Source organism: Trichosurus vulpecula, chromosome 7 (assembly GCF_011100635.1).
Source record: "Trichosurus vulpecula isolate mTriVul1 chromosome 7, mTriVul1.pri, whole genome shotgun sequence".
NCBI classification, from domain to species: Eukaryota; Metazoa; Chordata; class Mammalia; order Diprotodontia; family Phalangeridae; genus Trichosurus; species Trichosurus vulpecula.
The window spans coordinates 42,949,479-42,969,163 of NC_050579.1; the positions used below are offsets into that span (position 1 = coordinate 42,949,479).

The window sequence follows — 19,685 nt, forward strand, 5'->3', positions numbered from 1 at the left end:
AGAGCGGCCTTGTTCCAGGTGTTGCAGACATTTTGTAAAGCAATGTTAGTTGCAGTTCCTGTGGCTAAGGCCAATAACACTAGTACATAGACGGGCTGTTAGCCTAGGTTCTTTGATCTGCTTGTCTAAGGAAAACAACTTAAAGGGGTTTACAATCTCACTTTAATTAAACATACATATATCATTCGCTTAGTTTAGGGGAAAAAGTCAGCACCCTGAACTTCAGAGCAAATACAAACAGAAATTATAAACAGAGACAATGTGAACAGACCAAATCACAATACATAGTTACCAGAGAAGCACCAACATCCGGGTTTTCAAAGCCGGGAGGCTGCTTCAATGGCTTACTCAGAGTCGCATCACCAACACTCTTTCAATGAGTGTGCCTCCAAGGGAAAATGTCAACCTCAAAGCTCTTATACCTAGTTCAGATCCTGGATCTGGTCCCAGGTCTTCTGACTCTAAACCTGGATAGGAAAGTTACATCTCAAACAAATTTCAGCACAATTGAAGGAGATGCCTGTCCAACCCCACCACTTCTGAACCCATTGAATAGTCACATTGTATTCACACCCATCTCCATCTTCCCCCCACATCTTATTTTCTTTTCTTTAACATCAATTTCATTTCCATTGAATTCTAAAAGATGTGATGGTCTATATGATATTTGAGTACTTATCATACTTATACTCCTCCCCAGAGAGTCTCATGTTGCCTCATCTCCACTGGGGCTCTGCCCCACAATTTTGTCAAACTGACTGAAGTCAGAAGGCCTAAGGTTGAAACCTGTATCTGTCACTTCTTGGTTATTAAAATTTGGACAAGTCATGTAAGAATAAGGGTAATTGTACAGCAACTATTGTAGAAATGATCTGATTAGTGTGTGGGCCAGGGGACTGGGAGGTTAAAGGTCACACAACTAATAATGTTCAGAGATAGCAATTGAACAAGGCCTTCCTGATTTCAAGCCTAAGATCTTATTCCCACTCTGTCAAGTGTCATAATTAGAGATAATGTAAAGATGAGAGTACCAACCCTTTTTACTTCATAAGGTTGTTGTAAAGATGATATGAGATAATCAGTGTTAAAATCTTTCATATCCTTAAAGTGATACAAATGTAAAGTGTTAACATCTTCACACCAGAAAGCATCTGAAGGGATGGGCCAAGACCCAGGAGTCCTCATTTCTTTGCCCAGCTCATGGCCACCATTTGCACAAAAGTTGTTGAGGAGTGCCTTTGAAGGACCTGAGGGGCTTCCTCTGTATGGACCACTTTCTGTGAGTATAAAAATGTGAAGTCAGCAAACCTGAAAACATTCCAAGATCTGCTTCTGACTACCAATGTGACCTTGGAGAAGACACTTGTCTGTGAGCTACAGTTTCTTTAGCTGAAAAATGAGAGTGTTCACCTAACCACCTAGGACCCTTTTACCCCTAAATCTGCAATCCTAAAATCTTGGCAATTATGATATCAAAGAAGCATGAAGGTCATGTTGAATATTTCTTCATATCGATGGGCAACAAAACTCTCTTTCCCATTTGTTTTTGCATAGGTTTTATCTGTCTACTGTTAGCTCAAGCTCACCACTTCCCCCTTAGCACACTTGCCACCCCACCACATGCACACGTCTCTCTCCGTCCCACCTCCTCTTTCTTCTATGATGAAGCTGCATTGAGGGAGAGTATCTCAGTTCATGACACTAGCCTTACATTGCTTAGGTTCCCTTTTTAGTTTCGAACTCCTACCATGACATCAGTTCTCCACTGGAGTTTCCACTCCTTTTAGGTTTCTTCCATCTCTCCAGATACTCCCAGAAACCCCTATAAAAAGAGGGCCTCACACATGAGACAGAGACACAGACCTGCAGAGTATCTTCACCTGTGCTCTTCTCCTCCAAGCCTTCTCTCCTCTCAGAATCATGAAGGTCTCTGTGGCTGCCCTCTCCATCCTCCTGATCATGGCCTTCAGCTCTCTGGCATCCTCTGCACCATGTAAGTGTTCCTTCTCGTTCCCTCTGTGGCTGTGCCCAGGCTGTGATAATAAGATGGACAGAACCCTGACAGGAGATGAGCCTAGTCTGATCATAGGGATCTTTGAGGGTTGGCAGGTGCAGGAACAGGAGCAGGGAGGATGTCTATGCCTTTGGACTTGAAAATACTAACCAGCTCTTGACAGTATATGCTGGTTAAATGTTAGTTGGAGATGAGACAAGAGAGGAGAAAGGGCACGGGACTGGATTCTGTGTCTGACCAAGTTCTCATTCTGGCTCTGCCCCTAATTACCCATGTGATCTCCAGGAAGTGGCTTCCTGGGCAAAAGGCAGGAATTCGATGGGCAGCTCTCTGACACCCTTTCTAGTTCCCTCACTTCAGGTTTCCACAAATGGTCCCTTAAGGGTATGGGAAAAACAGGTCTGATCCTCCTGCAGGCACAATGAGAATCACGCCTGGAACTGGAAGGAAGCAGTTTAAGGCAGACAGGAGGAATCACATTCCCAGAGTGCCTAGTTCTGAGTTTGTCCCTGGGATGGAGTCAGCAGTTAAGGAATGTAAGATGTGAACCTAAGACCTTACTAATATTATGCCTTCCCTTTTTTTGCAGTGGGCTCTGACCCTCCCACCTCCTGCTGCTTCTCCTATGTCAGCCAACAGTTCCCCAGAAAATTTGTGACAGACTATTATGAGACCAGCAGCCTGTGTTCCCAGCCAGCTGTGGTGTGAGTATTTATCTACTGAATGTCTTGAGGGGATCCAGGGAGAGAGGATGGCAAGGGGAAATGGGGCCATTTGGAAATTTGAAGTGAATAAATCAGGCCATTCTTGGGAAGCCCTGCTTACAAGGGAAAGAAGTTCCCCAAGTGGTCCACTGGGAAGGTTAGGTACTCCATGGAGCATGATGGGAGCTGTTCACCCAAGGGGGAGGGAGAAACTGAAGCAACAGGAATTATATGCCAAGGTGAGGCTTCCTGAGAGACTCCCCACTGGACAGGTCTCTAGAGAGAACCTGGATACTCAGGAAGGCCTGAGAGATGTTGCTAGAGGTGAAGATTGTTCCTCATGGCCCTGCAATGATATGCAGGAAGAGATCAGTGCTGGATATGGGGAGAACACAGAGAACCATCTTCCCTCCATCACCTCTCATCTGTCTTCCTCTTCCTTCCCAGGTTCCAGACCAAAAGAGGCCGGCAGGTGTGTGCCAACCCCAGTGATGCCTGGGTTCAGAGCTATGTGGAAGACCTGGAGCTAAACTGAGGGGCTCAGGAGGCTTCGATGAGGAATCTGAAAGGAAAATGGACTAAGCTTAGGAATTCCAGAGGCAGATGCAGTTTCCCCAAACTCCAGCCTTCTGGAGATCATTTCCCCCATCATTATTTATTCTTTTCTGTGTGATTGAATTTTTGTAAAGTAGTTGGTGGCAACTTTTGGTATTTGTTCTTGCTGTTTTCACTTCTGGAAAACAATTGTTCCCCATGGGAAATTTTATGGCAAGCTTGGCCTCTCTTCCTAAGAGTCCTTTGGGTCATCTGCTGGATTCCATGAATATCTGTAGCATAAAGATTTCAGAATAAAATGTTTGAAAATAGTACCCTTTGGCTGTGGTTTCAATGTTCTTTGGGGATGAGGGGTTCAAGAAGCAGAGTTCTGTTGTTATCATATAAGATTGTTGTGGCATAATTGGAAAATAAAGGTTTTGTAATAGCTTTGTGGGCTCATTGGGCTGCCATCTTACTTTGAGTCAGCTGGTTGATGGGGATTCCAAAAATTCCAATATCTCCCATCTGGAGAAGCCTAGTTCTAGGAATAGAGAGCCAATGTTCCTCCTGCTCTGATCTGATAAGACCACACAGGGAGTCTTGCATTCAGTATCCAGAGTTTAAGAAGGACTTTTGGAAGCTGGAGAATGTTCAAACAAAGGTATCCAATGATGTGGAGTCCCTAGATTAAGAAGTGGATGATTTGAAGGAAGTAGGGATGGTCTGTGGGGAGAAGAAAGGAACCATGTCAGCCATGATTTCTGTTTTCAAGTATTAGAAATTCTGTCCTTTGGAAGAATTGAGATTTGTGTTCTCTGGGGCCCAAAGACGGAACCAAGGACCCTTAAAGACCCAAATTTGTGCCTGACATTAGGAAAAACTTCTTAACAATTATAGCTTTCCAAACTGGAATGGACTACAACAAGCTGTGGTGGGTACTCTCTCCCATAGAGGTCTTTAAATAGTGGCTAAGTGACTACCCACAAAGAATGTGATAATGTGAATGTTTTTTCAATCACCTTTTGATGTCGATCAGTATGTTGTTGAGTCATTTCAGTGGTGTCTGATTGTTCTTGACACCAATTTGGGTTTTCTTGGCAGAGATACTGGAGGGCTTTGTCAATTCCTTCTCTAGCTATTTGACAGATGAGGAAACTGAGGCAAACAGGGTTAAGTGATTTGCCCAGGGTCACATAGCTATTAAATGTCTGAGGCCAGATTTGAACTTAGAAAGATGAGTCTTCCTGACTTAAGGCCCAGCACTCTATCCGCTAGTTCAAGTGTAAATACCTGAAATGCATTCAGTCCTCCTTGGCATTTCCACTTGGCCTCTGTCAGGCATTAGTTGGGTAATCTTGGACGATTCATTCAAACTTTCTCTCCCTTTCTATCCCTTAACACTGCCCTGAGGCTGACATGAGTTAACAGGGGGAGCAGAGCATGCTTTAAGATCTGGAAAGAGCTTTAGTGAAGGAAAGGCTGTTTATTATTCTTAGTTGTTTTTTTAATTAGTTTCTGGTGGTTGTAGGTGGGCAGTGTTTCCATTCTCCCTACCCTGCCTGGGGAGATGAAATCCTAAGGGAGATTTGAAAGGGACTGGGAAGGAAAACAAGGCCTTGTTGAACTTCACACCCTCTAAGGTTCCTTCCAGCACCAAATCCTTGGTCTTCTAGTGTAGAACTCCCATTGTTAGCAGGTTTTGAAGTCACCAAAGGACTGACTTTTCTCTCAACATCCCATGTGAAATAGGAGGAAGGAGTATAATTATCCCCAGTTGATGGATGAGAAAACTGAGGCTCTGAGAGATTAATTGATTTTCCCATGAGCATACGCCCAGGAATTGTCCAAGCTGGGTTTCCAACATTTCTCTACCCTTTTAATGCCAGCATACTGTCACCTCTACCAGGCTAGTCTGGAATGGTCCCCACAGGGAATGAGAGTGAATCAATCCTTTTCTATCCCTAAGAGTTAAGAGGATCTCAAAATGGCCACAGGTGAAAAAAAAGAGAGGAGATCAAGGAGGTGCCTGTACTTTAATTGGTCTTCTTTTAAAATTCAATTTTATTGTTTTTTCAATGGATATTTTCTACCAGTCATTTTGGAATGTGTCTTATGCTCATGCCTTGAAAGAAACTTTTTAAAATGAAGGGGGAAAAAGTTGGATTAGGAAAGGAAAAGGTCAGTGTCTAAAGGATGAAGATGATTGGGTGACTTGCCCAGGGACACCTTGTTTGCTGGTTAGTATCAGGGGCAGGATTTGTATTCAGTCTAACTGACTCTAAGTTCAGCTCCCTAACCACCACATCACACTACCTGTGGTGGAGGAAAAAAAGGACAGGAAATTCACAAGACCAGACCTGACTTGTCATATGAGTGGGATCTTCATTTCTGTCTGAAACTCAAGGGGAAAAGCTGTCGTCTTTTGATTCCTACTGATAAGAGGAAATGCTAAATCCCATTCTGTTTTCTTCTTCCCTCTTCTTTCTTGGGCCAAAAGAATGTAGTGAGACCCTCTTTCTTTCTCTTTTCCTTTCCTTTCCCAGAGCTCCAGTCCTCAGTGGAAGTCTGACTATGATCTATATATGTCTTTACTGTAGCACTGAACCTTTAATTCTTTGTCTTTTTGTGGACATACTCCTGTGGCATTCCGATTTTGGGTCCCCATATTACTTTGGATCTCTCTATGTCCTGTGTGACTCATTTTAGGTAGTAGGACAGAGAGGAAGAAAAAGGCAGAGCGATTTATGACTCTCAGTAGACGGGGAAAGAGGAAGCCCTGGGGCCAGAGAAGAGCCACAAGGTAAACCTATATTAAGGCAAGGTTAGGCTCTGCAAACCCAACTACTGACCATAAGAGAGTGATATCCAAACCTACGTCGGAGTGTCTCCCAAATCACCATGACCCTCACATGTTATTAATTTCATCTTTTGTGTTTTAAAACTGAAAATATCAACAAAGAGAAGAGGTCATTTGAGTCAGTGAATTTCTACTAAATATCGTTTGGTGTTTTTAGGTATATATTAAGTTTACCACTATGGGAAATTACCTCCTTGCTTGTGTTTTCTTCTAGAATTCCTTTATCCCCTTCAGTTTTCAATCGTTGCTCTTTCCTTTATTTCTCCTATTTTTGCCTTGCTATTAATGGTCTCAAAGCCGTCCTCCTATATAATAAATTGTATTTAAGGAAACAAAGCAGAAGTGTTGGCCGGAGGTGAAAATGTTCTTCTCATTTGGCATCTTCAGTCTATCACCTCCATGCGAAGAGGTGGGAAACTGGCTTCACCTTCAGTCTTCTGCTGGAAGAATCACTCATTGCAGTGATCAGCATTATCAAGCCATTCCAACTGGTTTTCATTGACAACATACCAGTCATTTTATTAGCTCTTCTCCAGGTTCTGTTTATTTCATCAAGAAATAGAAGCAAGGAACATGGCAGCAGAGTGTTTAGGAAAGCCAAGCACATCACCCACTTGGGTGAGCATTCTGTTTGTGACCAAAAAAGCTGGAAACACTGGAAAGCAGCCAGAGAGAAATGAAGCATATACCTAGATGAATATCTCCCACCACCTACAAAAAGAAGCTGCATGTGTCATGGGGGAAGTTGGAAACTGAAAAATGAACCCCGGAAATGCAGGGCTGTGTTAAGGGCTGAGATTTAGTTCCTTGGGGCAGTTTGATCATGGGGGAAAGAGGAGAGTGTATGGAGAGGGGACAGATGTGTGTGCAGTGGCAGAAGAAGGGTGCTGAGGGGGCAGTGATAGACTTGAGAGAGCAGCAGATACTGATGAAAGAAATGCAAAATGAAAGAAGAAGGAGAGATATGGTCACCATTGATTTGCATGACTATTCAGCATGGCCTTCATACTACTTTGATAGTACAACTGCCTGGATCTTAGGACTGTTGCTTTAGGGTGAGAAAGGCCATTAGCTGTCTTGTCCAATGCTAACTGTGGCCCAGAGAGAGGGGCCTTGTTCCAAGTGATTCCAGTACAGAGAGGCAGATCTTAGACATGGTCCCTGGTCTCCTGACTCTAGACCTGGATAAGAAAGTTACATCTTAGACAAATTTCAGGAAAATTGAAGAACATGGCCTGGCCTACCCTACCACTTCTGAACCCATTAAATAGTCACATTGTATTCACACCCATTTCCATCTTCCCCCCACATCTGGTCATGTCTTTGACATGAATTTCATTTCCATTGGATAAAAAAAGGATGTGATGGTATATATCAGAGTTGGAGAACCTGGGGCCTTGAGGCCACATGTGGCCTTCTAGATCCTCAAGTGTGGCCCTTTCATTGAATCCAAGCTTCACAGAACAAATTCCTTTAATGAAAGGATTTGTTCTGTAATATTTAGACTCAAAGGGCCTCAACCAAGGATCTTGAAGGCCACATGTGGCATTAAGACTGGAGGTTCTCCACCCCTAGTCTATATGATAGTTGTGTACTTAAAAAATGTCATGGTAGCAACCTTACACTCCTCCTCATTGAGTCTCAGGTTGCCTCCTCTCCAATGGGGCTCTGCCCCATAATTTCATCAAATCTTGCCTTAAGTCAGAAGGCCTAAGGTTGAATCCTGAATTTTTCACTTCCTGGTTATTAAAATTTGGACAAGTCATTTAAGAATACTGGTAATTGTATGGCAACTATTCTACAAATCATTTGATTGGAGTATTGGCTCAGGGCACTGGGAGGTTAAAGATCACAGAGCTAATAATGTTCAGAGATAGCAATTGAACCCTGGCCTTCCTGATTACAAGCCTAGGACCCTAAACACTCTATGTCAAGTGTCAGATTTAAACTAGAGATAAGAATACCAACCCTCCTTACTTCATAAGGTAATTGTAAAGATGATAGGAGATAATCAGTGTTAAAACCTTTTGCATCCTTAAAGTAATACAAATGTAAAGTGTTAACATCTTCATACCAGAAAGCAGCTGAAAGGATGGGCCAAGACCTGGAGGCCTCATTTCTTGGACCTGCTCATGGCCGCCATTTGCACAAAAGTTTTTGAGGAGTGCCCTTGAAGGACCCAAGGGGGTTCCTCTATATGGATCATTTCCTGTGAGTATAAAAATGAGAAGTCAACAAACCTGAGAACATTTCCAGGATCTGCTTCTGACTACCAATGTGACTTTGAACAAGTCGCTTCTCTGTGAGCCACAGTTTCTTTAGGTGGAAAATGAGAGTGTTCATCCAAACCCCCCAGGATCCTTTTGCTTCTAAATCTACAATCCTAAGATATAGGCTGGTGAAGCAGTATGAAGGTCATGTTGAAATACTTCTTCATATCGATGGTCAACAAAACTCTCCTATTTGTTTTTACATAGGTTTCATCTGTCTCTACTGTTAGCTCAAGCTCACCACTTCCCCCTTAGCACCCTTGCCACCCCCTACATGTACACCTCTCTCTCCATCCCCCCTCCTCTTTCCCCCCAATGAAGCCACACTAGGGGAGAGAACCTCAGTTCTTGACACCAGCTTTACATCTCCTGAGCTCCCTTTTTAGTTTTGAACTCCTACCGTGATATCAGCTTTCCACCAGAATTTCTACTCCTTTTAGGTCCCTTCCTTTTCTCTGTGTATTCCCAGAAACCCTTATTAAAAGGAGGCCCACACAAGAGAAAGAGACACAGACCTCCACAGTATCATAGCTTGTGTTCTGCTCCCAAAGCCTTCTCTCCTCTCAGGACAATGAATATCTCTGTGGCTGCCCTCTCCATCCTCCTGATCATGGCCTTCAGCTCTCTGGCTTCCTCTGCACCAAGTAAGTGAGCCTCCTCTTTCTTTCTGTGGTTGTGCCCTAGCTCTGGTCATAGGCTGGATAGAACCCTGACAGGAGATAAGTCTGATCATAGGGATCTGTGAGGGTGGGGAGGGGCAGGAACAGGAGCAGAGAGGATGTCTATGCCCTTGGAATTGAAAATGTTAACCTGCCCTTCACAGTATTTCCTGGTTAAATGTTAGATGGAGATGAGACAAGAGAGGAGAAAGGGCATTGGACTGGATTCTGTAGCTAAGTTCTCATTCTGGCTATGCCCCTAATTACCCAAATGATCTCCAGCAAGTGGCTTCCTGGGCAAAAGGCAGGAATTGGATGGGCAGGTCTCTCACACCCTTTCTAGTTTCCACACCTCAGGTTTCCACAAATGATCCCCTAAGGGGATGGGAACAGCAAGTCTGATCCTCCTACAGTCACAATGAGAATCAAACCTGGTACTGGAAGGAAGCAGGATAAGGCAGACATGAAGGATAACATCCCCAGTGTCCCTAGTACTGAGTTTGTCCTTGGGATGGAGTCAGTAGCTAAGGAATGTAAGGTGTGCACCTACAACCTTACTAATCTCATGCCTCCCCTTTCTTTGCAGTAGGTTCTGACCCTCCCACCTCCTGCTGCTTCTCCTATGTCAGCCAACAGTTCCCCAGAAAGTTTGTGACAGACTATTTTGAGACTAGCAGCCTGTGTTCCCAGCCAGCTGTGGTGTGAGTATTTATCTACTGAAAGGGGGTACAAGGAGAGAGGATGGCAAGGGGAAATGGGGCCATTTGGCAACTTGGTGAAATGGATGAATCAGACCATTCAGGCAAAACCCTGGTTATAGGGGAAAGAAGTTCTTCAAGTTATCCATGGGAATAGTTGGGTTCTTCATGGAGCAAGATGGGAGCTGCTCACCTAAGGAGGTGGGATAAACTAAAGCAACAGGAATTATATGCCAAGGTGAGGCTTCCTGAGAGACTCCCCACTGGACAGGTCTCCAGAGAGAACTCGAATGACTCAGAAAGGCCTGAGACATGCTGCTAGAGGTAAGGATTGCTCCTCATGGTCCTACAAAGATGTGCAGGAAGTGATCAGTGCTGACCATGGGACAACACAGAGAACCATCTTCCCCTCCATCACCTCTCATCTGTCCTCCTCTCTCTGCCCAGGTTCCAGACCAAAAGAGGCCGGCAGGTGTGTGCCAACCCCAGTGATGCCTGGGTTCAGAGCTATGTGGAAGACCTGGAACTGAACTGAGGGGCTCAAGGGCCTTGGATGATGGATCTGAAAGGATAACGGACAAGCTGAGGAATTCCACAGTCAGATGCAATCTCCCCAAACTCCAGCCTTCTGGAAATCCTCTCCCCCATAAAAATTCATTTTCTCTGTGAGATTTAGTCATGTAGATTGTTTAGTGGTAGCTTTGGGTATTTTTTCTCGCTATTTGTCCTTCTGGAAGACAACTGTTCCCCATGTGGACCTCTATGAGCAGCCTGGCCTCTCTTCCTAAGAGTCCTTTGGGTCACCTGCTGGATTCCATGACTATCTGTAGCACGAAGATTTCAGAATAAAATGTTTGAAAATAGTATCTTTTTGCTGTAGTTTCAAATGTTATTTGGGCGTGAAGGGTTCAGGAGAGGGAATTCTGCTCTTATCGTGTAAGATTGGCATGGCGTCACCTGACAACGAAGGTGGGATCAGTGGGCTGCCATCTCACTTTGAGTCGGCTGGGTGATGGAGATTCCAAAAATCCCATCTCCTCCCATGTTGAGAAGCAAACGTCTAGGAATAAAGAGGCAATATTTCTACTGTTCTGATCTGATAGGCACACAGGGAGTCTTGTGTTCAGTATCCACAGGTTAAGAAGAACATTTGGAAGGTGGACAATGCTGAGAAAAAGGCAACCAATGATGTGAAGTGTCTAGACTCACAAGAGGATGATTTGAAGGAAGTGGGGAGAAGAGAAGAGCCATGTCAGCCATGATTGTGTTTTCACATGTTAGAAGTTCTGTCCTTTGGAAGAGTGGAGATTAGTGCTCTCTGGGGCCCAAGGATGGAACCAAGAGCAAGGGGTGGAATGTGTAAGGACCTAAACTTGGGTCTGACATTAGGAAAAACGGACAAACTGGAATGGGCTGTGTCAAACTGTGGTGGGTTCCCTCTCCCACGAAGTTCTTTAAACAGTGGCTAGGTCACCACCCACAAAGGACATGATCGCAGAGATTTTTTTCAGTCATCTTTTGAAGTAGATCAATACGTTGTTGCTGTTGTTGTTGTGTCATTTTGGTCATGTCTGATTGTTCATGACCCTATTTTGGGTTTTCTTGGCAGAGAAGCTTGAGTGGTTTATCATTTCCTTCTCCAGCTCATTTGACAGATGAAGAAACTGAGGCAAGCAGAGTTAAGTGTCTTGCCCAGATTAACCCAGCTAGCATGTGGATGAGGCTGGATTTGAACTTAGGCAGATGAGTCTTCCTGACTTTGGGTCCAGTATTCTATCCACTAATGCACATGTAAATTCCTGAAATGCATCCAATCCTCCCTGGCATTCCCACTTGGCCTCTGCAGGTCTTAGCTGTGTGATCCTGGGCAATTCATTCAAACTTTCTCCCTGGGTATCCCTTAAGACTGCCCTGAGGCTGACACGAGATAAGGTCGAAGAAAATGCTTTTAAAATTGTAAAGAGCTTTATTGAAGCAAAGGCTGTATGTTTTCCTTTGTTGTTTGTTATTAACTGCTGGTAGATGTGATTGGGCAGTGTTCCGCTTCTTCCCGCCCTGCCTGCACCAGAGGGTTCTTGGGGAGATGAAATGCCAAGGGGGATTTGAAAAGGATCGGGAAGGACAATTCATCCATGCTGAACTTCATGCCCTCTGAGGTTCCTTGCAGCTCCCAGTCCTTGATCCTCTTGTCCAGAGCTCCTTTCTTAGGGGGTTTGAAGTCTCCAAAGGACTCTTTTCTCTCTACAATCCATATGAAATAGAGAGAGGGAGTATGATTATCCCCATTTGATTAATGAGGAAACGGAGACTCTGAGAGATTAATTAATTGATTTTCCCATTAGCTTACAGCTAGGAAATTCCAAGCTGGGATTCAAACACTGCTCTACACTTTGAATCCCAGCATCCTGCCAACTCTACCAGACTGGGCTGGAATGGCCCCACAGGGAATGAGGGTGAATCAATCCCTTCCTGTCCCTAAGAGTTGGAGGACTCTCAAAATGGGCCCAGAAACAACCAGAGAAGCCCAAAGACCTCTCTGTACTTTTCTGGGTCTCCTTTTACAATCCAAGTTTATTATTTTCAGTGGGTATTTTACACCATTCATTTCTAAATGTCTCTTATGCTCGTGCCTTGAAAGGAAGTTTTTAAAACGAAGGGCAAAATGTTCACCAAAACTCAGGGAATCTGAAGGATTAGCTAGGAAATGGTCAGCATCTACAAAACTACCCCTGACTTGCTATGTGAGTGGGATCCTCATTCCTCTCTGAATTTCAAGGAGAAAAGCAGTCCTCTTTTGATTCCTACTGATAAATGGAATGCTCAACCCGTCTGGTTTTCTCTCCCCTCTTCCTTCTTGGGTCCTACAATTTTGTAATTTTTTTTTCCTTTTAAGACTGCCTCTCATATACTTTTTAATCTGCTAGATTGGAAGCAAATTAAACAATATTCCTCATCTTTGAATAAGGGAAAACAAAAAGACTTGCACATAATAGATGTTCTATAAATAATTACTGATTCAATTTGTATGAAAACATTGTGGCCCTGATGACAATTTCTCTCCTATATTTTCCTGGGATATCCCTGAACCTTTTTCTTTCCCTACATCCATTTGAGGTACATGCTATCACTTTTTTTCTCTTGTTACTTTCCTTCAGCTTTAAGTGTTGCTCACTCTTCAAAATTAGGTCATATTACTTATTAAGGTTAGAATTTCTTGCAGAGGGTGGGTTTATATTGCTCAAAGGAACAAAAACTTCATCTTCCTCTTCCATTCCTGAAACAAAAAAGATAATCTGTGCTTCCATGGGCTGTTTTTAGGTCATATTTGGGACATGGCGGCTGCTCAATTGGATTTTTAGTTTTTATAGTGTTCAACCCTGGAAAAGTTGTGAATCTCTGTACATTGCACATATCAAGTGGCATAGATTTGCAGGCTTTAGAGTTGGAAGGGTCCTTAGCGTTACCTTGTCCAACCCCTTCATTTTACAGATGATGGAAGTTGAAGATCAGAAGAAGTCAAATGATTTTCCCAGGGTTGCATTAGGAAGTAGAGGCTGGCTCTCTTGAGTCAGGAGACTGTAGTGAAACCTTCATTGCTTCTCTTTTCCCTTCCTCTCCCAGGGTTCCAGCATTTTAGTGAAAGTCTGACAAAGATATTTCTATGGCTTTACTGTAGCACTGAGACTTTATTTCTCTTTTTGAGAACATACTCATGTGGCATTTCCTTTTTGGGTCCCCATATTCCCTTGGACATTTCTGTGTCTTGTGTGACTCATTTCAGGTTGTAGAACACTGAGGAAGAAAAAGGGAGAGTGACTTATGACTCTCAGCAGAGGGAGGAAGAAGAAGCCCTGAGGCCAGAGAAGAGCCACAGGGTAGACCTATATTAAGGCAAGATTAGGCTCTGCAAACCCAACCACTGACCATAAGGAAGTGATATCCCAATTTAGGTCAGATCGAATCCCAAATCACCATGACCCACACACAGTACTAATTTCTTCTTTTTTATTATGGACATCAAAATATCAACAAATACAAGCATCTCAATATGCAAAGAAGAAAGGAAAAGAGGAGGGTGTATGAATCTTTGAACTTCTACTGAGTTTAGTCTAGTGCTTTTAGATATATATGAAGTTTATCACAATGGGAAATCACCTCCCTTACTTGCTTGTTTCTCTTTCTAGAATTTCTTTTCCCCTCTCAATTTTTCTTGTTGCTCTTTCCTTTATTTTTTCCATGTTTGCCTTGTTGTCAGTTGCGCCAAAGACATCCTCCTATATAATAGATCATGCGTCATCTAACAGCAAAAGTGTTGGCCAGAGCTGAAAAAGTTTGTCTCATTTGGCATCTCTAGTCTCTTACCTCCCCATCAAAAGTTGGGAACAGTGTTCATCTTTGGTCTTCTGCTGGAAGGATCACTCACTGCAGTGATTAGCATTCTCGAGTCATTCTAATTGGGTTTCATTGACAATGCTCCAGTCATTTTATTAGCTCTTCTCCAGGTTCTGTTTATTTCACTCAGAAAAAGAAACAAGTGCATGTGACAGCAGAGTGTTTAGGAAACCCAAGGAAATCACCCACTTGGGTGAGCATTCTGTATGTGACCAAAAGTACTGGAAACACTGGAAAGCAGCCAGAGAGAAATGAAGCTTAGAACAATATCTCACATCGCCTACGCCAAGAAGCTGCATATGTCATGGTGCAAATTGGAAACTGAAAAAAGATCCCAGGAAATGCAAGCCTGTGTCAAGGGCTGAGGTTTAGTTCCTTGGGGCAGTTTGATCATGGGGGAAAGAGGAGAGTGGATGGAGAGGGGAGAGATGTGTGTGCAGTGGCATGAGAAATGTAATGAGGGAGCTGTGATAAACTTGAGGGAGCAGCAGAAACTGCTGAAAGAAATGCAAAATGAAATAGGAAGGAGAGAGATGGTCCCCATTGATTTGAAGGATTGTTTTGATTTGAATTATTATTCATTATTTTGATTATTATATGAATTATTATTGATTTTTTATTTGAATTATTATTGATTTAAAGGATTATTCAGCATGGCCTTCATACTCCTTTGATATTATAACTGCCTAGATCACAGATTTTGAAGGAGAAGCATCCTTAGCTTTCTACTCCAACACCAGCTATGACCTGAGAGAGGGGTCTTTTTCCAGTTGATTCTAGTAGTGAGATCTGCCTCTCTTGGATTCTGGATCTGGTCCCAGGTCTGCTGACTCCAGACCTGGATAGGAAAATTACATCTCAAATAAATTTCAGGAAAATTGAAGGAGATGCCTATCTTACCCCACCACTTCTGAACCCATTAAATAGTCACATTGTATTCACACCCATCTCCATCTTCCCCCCACAACTTGTTTTCTCTTCTTTAACATCAATTTCATTTCCATTGGATAAAAATGGATGTGACTGCATATATGATAGTTGTGTACTTTAAAATATCATTGTGTCATATGTACACACCTTGCCAAAGAATCTCAGGTTGTCTACTCTCTTATGGATATCTGCCCCATAATTTTTTCAAACCCTGCCTGAAGTCAGAAGGCTTAAGGTTGAAACCTGAATCTGTCACTTCCTGGTTATTAAAATTTGGAGAAACCATTTAACAATAACTGGTAATTGTATAGCAACTGTTCCACAAATGATATGACTAGAATGCTGGCCAGGGGCGCTGTGAGGTTAAAGATCAGAGATGGGACTTGAACACAGATCTTCCTGTCTTCAAGCCTAGGACTCTATCTACTTTATGTCAAGTCTTATAAATAGACCAGAGATAAGAATACCAGCCCTGCCTACTTCATAAAGTTGTTGTAAAGATGATATGAGATAATCATTGTTAATATCTTTATATAAATGTAAGGTGTTAAAATAATCACACAAGAAAGCAGATGAAAGGATGGGCCAAGACCAGGAGTCCTCCTTTCTTTGCCTTGCTCATTTCCATCATTTACAGGAAACTTGCCAAGGAGTGCCCTTGAAGAACCTGAGGTAGTTTCTCTGTATGGACCATTTTCTGTGAGTATAAAATGTGAAGTCAACAAACTGGAGAACATTTCCAGGATCTGTGTCTGACTATCAATGTGACCTTGAACAAGTCATTTCTCTCTGACCCACAGTTTCTTTAGTTGGAAAATGAGAGTGTTTATCTAAACCACCTAAATTTACCCCTAAATTTACAATCCTAAGATCTAGGCAGTTATGATATCAAAGCAGCATGAAGGTCATATTGAATACTTCTTCATATCAATGGTTGACGAAACTCTTTTTTGTCTTTGCATAGGTTTCATCCATCAACTGTTAAATCAAGTTCACCACTTCCTCCTTAGCACACTTGCCACCCCCCACATGCACACCTCTCTCTCCATCCCCCTCTTCTTTCCCCTCGATGAAGCTGCACTGGGGGAGAGAACCTCACTTCTTGACACCAACCTTATATTTCCTGGGTTCCTTTTTTAGTTTTGAACTCCTACCATGACATCAGTTCTCCACTGGAGTTTCCACTCCTTTTAGGTTCCTTCTTTCTCTCTGAGTCCTCCCAGAAACCCCTATAAAAAGAGGGCCCGCACATGAGACAGAGACACAGAACTCTAGAGTCTCTTAGCTTGTGCTCTGTTCCTCCAAGACTCTTCTCTCCTCTCAGGACAATGAAGGTCTCTGTGGCTGCCCTCTCCATCCTCCTGATCATGGCCTTCAGCTCTCTGGCATCCTCTGCACCAAGTAAGTGTTCCTTTTCTTTCACTCTGTGGCTGTGCCCAGGCTGTGGTAATAAGATGGACAGAACTCTGAAAGGAGATGAAACTAGTCTGATCATAGGGATCTGTGAGAGTGGAGAGGGGCAGGAGCAGGAGCAGGAAAGATGTCTATGCCTTTTAAACCTGAAGGCATTAATGTGTCCTTTGCAGTATATCTTGGTTAAATGTGATATGGAGATGAGACAAGAGAGGAGAAAGGGCACTGGACCGGATTCTGTGTCTGGCTAAGTTCTCATTCTGGCTCTGCCCCTAATTACCCAAGTGATCTCCAGCAAGTGGCTTCCTGGGCAAAAGGCAGGGATTGGATGGGCAGGTCTCTGACATCCCTTTTAGTCTCCCTACCCCCACTCTAGGGTTCCTCAAAATATCCCCAGTGATGAAAGGGAACAGCAGGTCTGATCCTCCTGCAGGCACAATGAAAATCATACCTGGTACTGGAGGGAAGCAGGGTAAGGGAGGCAGGAGGGATCACATTCCCAGTGTGCCTAGTTCTGAGTTTGTCTTTGGGATGGAGTCAGCAGGTAAAGAATGAAAGATGTGACTATATGACCTTACTAATCTCATGCCTCCCCTTTCTTTCCAGTGGGCTCTGACCCTCCCACATCTTGCTGCTTCTCCTATGTGAGCCAACAAATCCAAAGAAAATTTGTGACAGACTATTATGAGACCAGCAGCCTGTGTTCCCAGCCAGCTGTGGTGTGAGTATCTATCCACTGAATGTCTTGAGGGGATCCAGGGAGAGAGGATGGCAAGGGGAAATGGGGCCATTTGGCAACTTGGTGAAATCAATGAATCAGGCCACTCAGTGGAAACCGAGGTTACAAGGGAAAGAAATTCCCCAAGCAGTCCCTGGGGAAGGTTGGGTTCTCCATGGAGCAAAATGGGAGCTGCTCACCCAAGGAGGAGGGAGAAACAGAAGAAACAGGGATTATATGCTAATATTAGTCTTCCTGAGACACGCTCCACTGAATAGGCCTCTAGAGAGAATCTGAATGACTCAGAAGGGCTTTTGGGATATTGCCAGAGGTGAGAACTGTTCCTCACCGCCCTCTAGAGATGTACAAGGAGTGGTTAGTGCTGGACCTAGGGGGAACACAAAGAAGCATTTCTCTCTGTGACCTCTCATCCCTCTTTCTCTCCCTTCTCAGGTTCCAGACCAAAAGAGGCCGGCAGGTGTGTGCCAACCCCAATGATGCCTGGGTTCAGAGCTATGTGGAAGACCTGGAGCTGAACTGAGGGGCTCAGGGCTCTTGGACAATGACTCTTAAAGGGAATTGGACCAAGCTGAGGAATTCCAGAGGCAGATGCAATTTCCCCAAATTCCAGCCTTTAGGATATCCTCTCCCCCATTGTAATTCATTCTTATCTGTGAGATTTATTTATTTATGTAAATTATTTGGTGGCCACTTTGGTTATTTATTAGCACTATTATTCTACTTCTGGAAGACATCTGTCCCCCATGGGGACCTTTCTTGGCAGCTTAGCCTCTGTTCCTTTGAGTCCTGGGGTCACCTGTGGATTCCATGAATATCCGTTGGACAAAGATTTCAGAATAAAACTTTCTAAAGCATTAACTTTTTGCTGTGTTTTCAATATTCTTTGGGGAAGTAGGTTTAGGAGATCAATTTCTGCCATGGTCATACCAGATGGGTGTGGCATTTACAGACAACAGTATTTCTACAAAAGCTCCGGGGTTCGGTAGACAGTCATCGTGTTTTGAGTCAGGAGGTTGATGGGGAAGCCCAAAATTAAATCTCCTGGGTTGAGAAGTAGGCTTCCCGGAATAGAGAAGTAAGTCCCAATATTCTTTGGTCTTTCAGACCAAATGCGGAGTCTTGTGGTTATTTTTGTAATCCCAACTTTAGGTAGAATATTGGGAAGCTGGAGAATGTCTAGGGTGGACTTGAGAGGAAGAAGTTGAAGTGTCCAGAGCACCAAGAGGATGAGTTGACAGAATTAGGGATGGTTAGTGGGGAGAAGAGAAGATCTAGTTTAAATATGATTTCTGTCTTCAAGTATTGGAAGTTCTGTGGGGGGATATAGATCTGTGCTCTTTGAGCCCCAAGGACAGCACCTGGGGTTATAGCCAGCATTTGTAAGGAACTAGATTTAGGTCTGACATTAGGAAAAACTTCTTAGCAATTACAGCTGTCCAAATCGTAGTGGGGAGTGTGGTGGATTCCCTTGGAGGTCTTTAAATAGAGGCTAGGTGACCACCTACAGAGAGTGTGACAATGGGGATGTTTTTAGTCACCTTTTGGACCAGTTGATTATGATCTCTCCCAATACTCAAATTCTGTGATCCTGTGATATTGTCAGGGTATAAGCAGAAAATAATTATTGCACAGGAGTTTTTCCAAGGAATCACTAAGGACAGTGCAGGAGAAAACTAGGAAAGAAGTAATGAGAATGAGCATTGTCTCAAAAGGCGTAGCACCAGAAAGAATGTTTTTATTTGGAGTCAGAGTGTCAGGTTTCAAATCCTGGCTTCATTACCTATGGGACCATGGGTAAGTCACCTACTCATTCTGGGTCTCTAGATGGATTTCAGTTTAACGGTAACCTACAAATCATTTTTGTCATTGGAGGAGAAACCTAGAGCAAACTGGCCAATCTGGATTTCAAATCACAACACCTGACTTTTTGTCCTAGCTTTAGAGTTAAAAAAAAAAGTAAGCCAAGGCATGCATTTTCAATGTTTCTGGATTTTTGTAAGGTTAGGCTGAAGATGAAGAAAATTAATCCAGTCCCCCCACCCTAATTAAAGTGAGTGATAGCCAGCTCTCTGGTCTCCTTGTCTCAAGTCTCCCCTGACTTTCTGAGTAGTTCAGCCTTTTGCCCTCTAAGACATACTACTTGTCCTTGAGGGGAAGAGGACAGGAAATCCACAAAATCTGGCCAGCTTTGTCATCCTACTGCTAAGGGACACTCCAAGACCGCAGTCCCATTTCCTCCTGCCCATTTCGGTATGGAGTAAGACTTTCCTGCCTTCTCCCCCTCCATCCTCTTCCAGAGACTAAGCAGCACCAAGGTTTCCTGCAGTCCAGATGTGACTTCAGATATTTCTGGAGGGTTGGTTTGCTCTAACATTTAATATATTCTCTGTGTGGCTTCAGTCTTTATTGGGTCCTTACCCAAACTTGGATCTCTCTATCCTATGCACTTCAGTTCACTGAGGTCATTGAGAT

The 19,685-nt window shown here is 43.5% G+C and overlaps 3 protein-coding genes across 3 annotated transcripts; all 3 read left to right on the forward strand.

Moving 5' to 3' along the window:
* Positions 1–1,876: 1,876 nt before the first annotated feature.
* LOC118857044 (C-C motif chemokine 4-like) lies at positions 1,877–3,563 on the forward strand. Its single transcript, XM_036767635.1, has 3 exons — positions 1,877–1,993; positions 2,604–2,718; positions 3,166–3,563. The coding sequence occupies exons 1-3, from the start codon at positions 1,921–1,923 to the stop codon at positions 3,251–3,253; spliced, it is 276 nt and encodes a 91-aa protein (XP_036623530.1). The 5' UTR covers positions 1,877–1,920; the 3' UTR covers positions 3,254–3,563.
* Positions 3,564–8,781: 5,218 nt separating this feature from the next.
* LOC118857036 (C-C motif chemokine 4-like) lies at positions 8,782–10,570 on the forward strand. The gene is made up of 3 exons (XM_036767628.1): positions 8,782–9,026; positions 9,628–9,742; positions 10,187–10,570. The coding sequence occupies exons 1-3, from the start codon at positions 8,954–8,956 to the stop codon at positions 10,272–10,274; spliced, it is 276 nt and encodes a 91-aa protein (XP_036623523.1). The 5' UTR covers positions 8,782–8,953; the 3' UTR covers positions 10,275–10,570.
* Positions 10,571–16,325: 5,755 nt separating this feature from the next.
* LOC118856937 (C-C motif chemokine 4-like) lies at positions 16,326–18,071 on the forward strand. Its single transcript, XM_036767496.1, has 3 exons — positions 16,326–16,462; positions 17,081–17,195; positions 17,646–18,071. Exons 1-3 carry the CDS (start codon positions 16,390–16,392, stop codon positions 17,731–17,733), a joined length of 276 nt encoding a protein of 91 aa, XP_036623391.1. The 5' UTR covers positions 16,326–16,389; the 3' UTR covers positions 17,734–18,071.
* Positions 18,072–19,685: the final 1,614 nt, after the last annotated feature.

Coding starts and splice junctions, on each gene's coding strand:
- LOC118857036 (XM_036767628.1), top strand. CDS start 8,954: ATGAATATCTCTGTGGCTGCCCTCTCCATCCTCCTGATCATGGCCTTC. Junction 9,027..9,627: donor TCTGGCTTCCTCTGCACCAA/GTAAGTGAGCCT, acceptor CTTTCTTTGCAG/TAGGTTCTGACCCTCCCACC. Junction 9,743..10,186: donor TGTTCCCAGCCAGCTGTGGT/GTGAGTATTTAT, acceptor CTCTCTGCCCAG/GTTCCAGACCAAAAGAGGCC.
- LOC118856937 (XM_036767496.1), top strand. CDS start 16,390: ATGAAGGTCTCTGTGGCTGCCCTCTCCATCCTCCTGATCATGGCCTTC. Junction 16,463..17,080: donor TCTGGCATCCTCTGCACCAA/GTAAGTGTTCCT, acceptor CTTTCTTTCCAG/TGGGCTCTGACCCTCCCACA. Junction 17,196..17,645: donor TGTTCCCAGCCAGCTGTGGT/GTGAGTATCTAT, acceptor CTCCCTTCTCAG/GTTCCAGACCAAAAGAGGCC.
- LOC118857044 (XM_036767635.1), top strand. CDS start 1,921: ATGAAGGTCTCTGTGGCTGCCCTCTCCATCCTCCTGATCATGGCCTTC. Junction 1,994..2,603: donor TCTGGCATCCTCTGCACCAT/GTAAGTGTTCCT, acceptor CTTTTTTTGCAG/TGGGCTCTGACCCTCCCACC. Junction 2,719..3,165: donor TGTTCCCAGCCAGCTGTGGT/GTGAGTATTTAT, acceptor CTTCCTTCCCAG/GTTCCAGACCAAAAGAGGCC.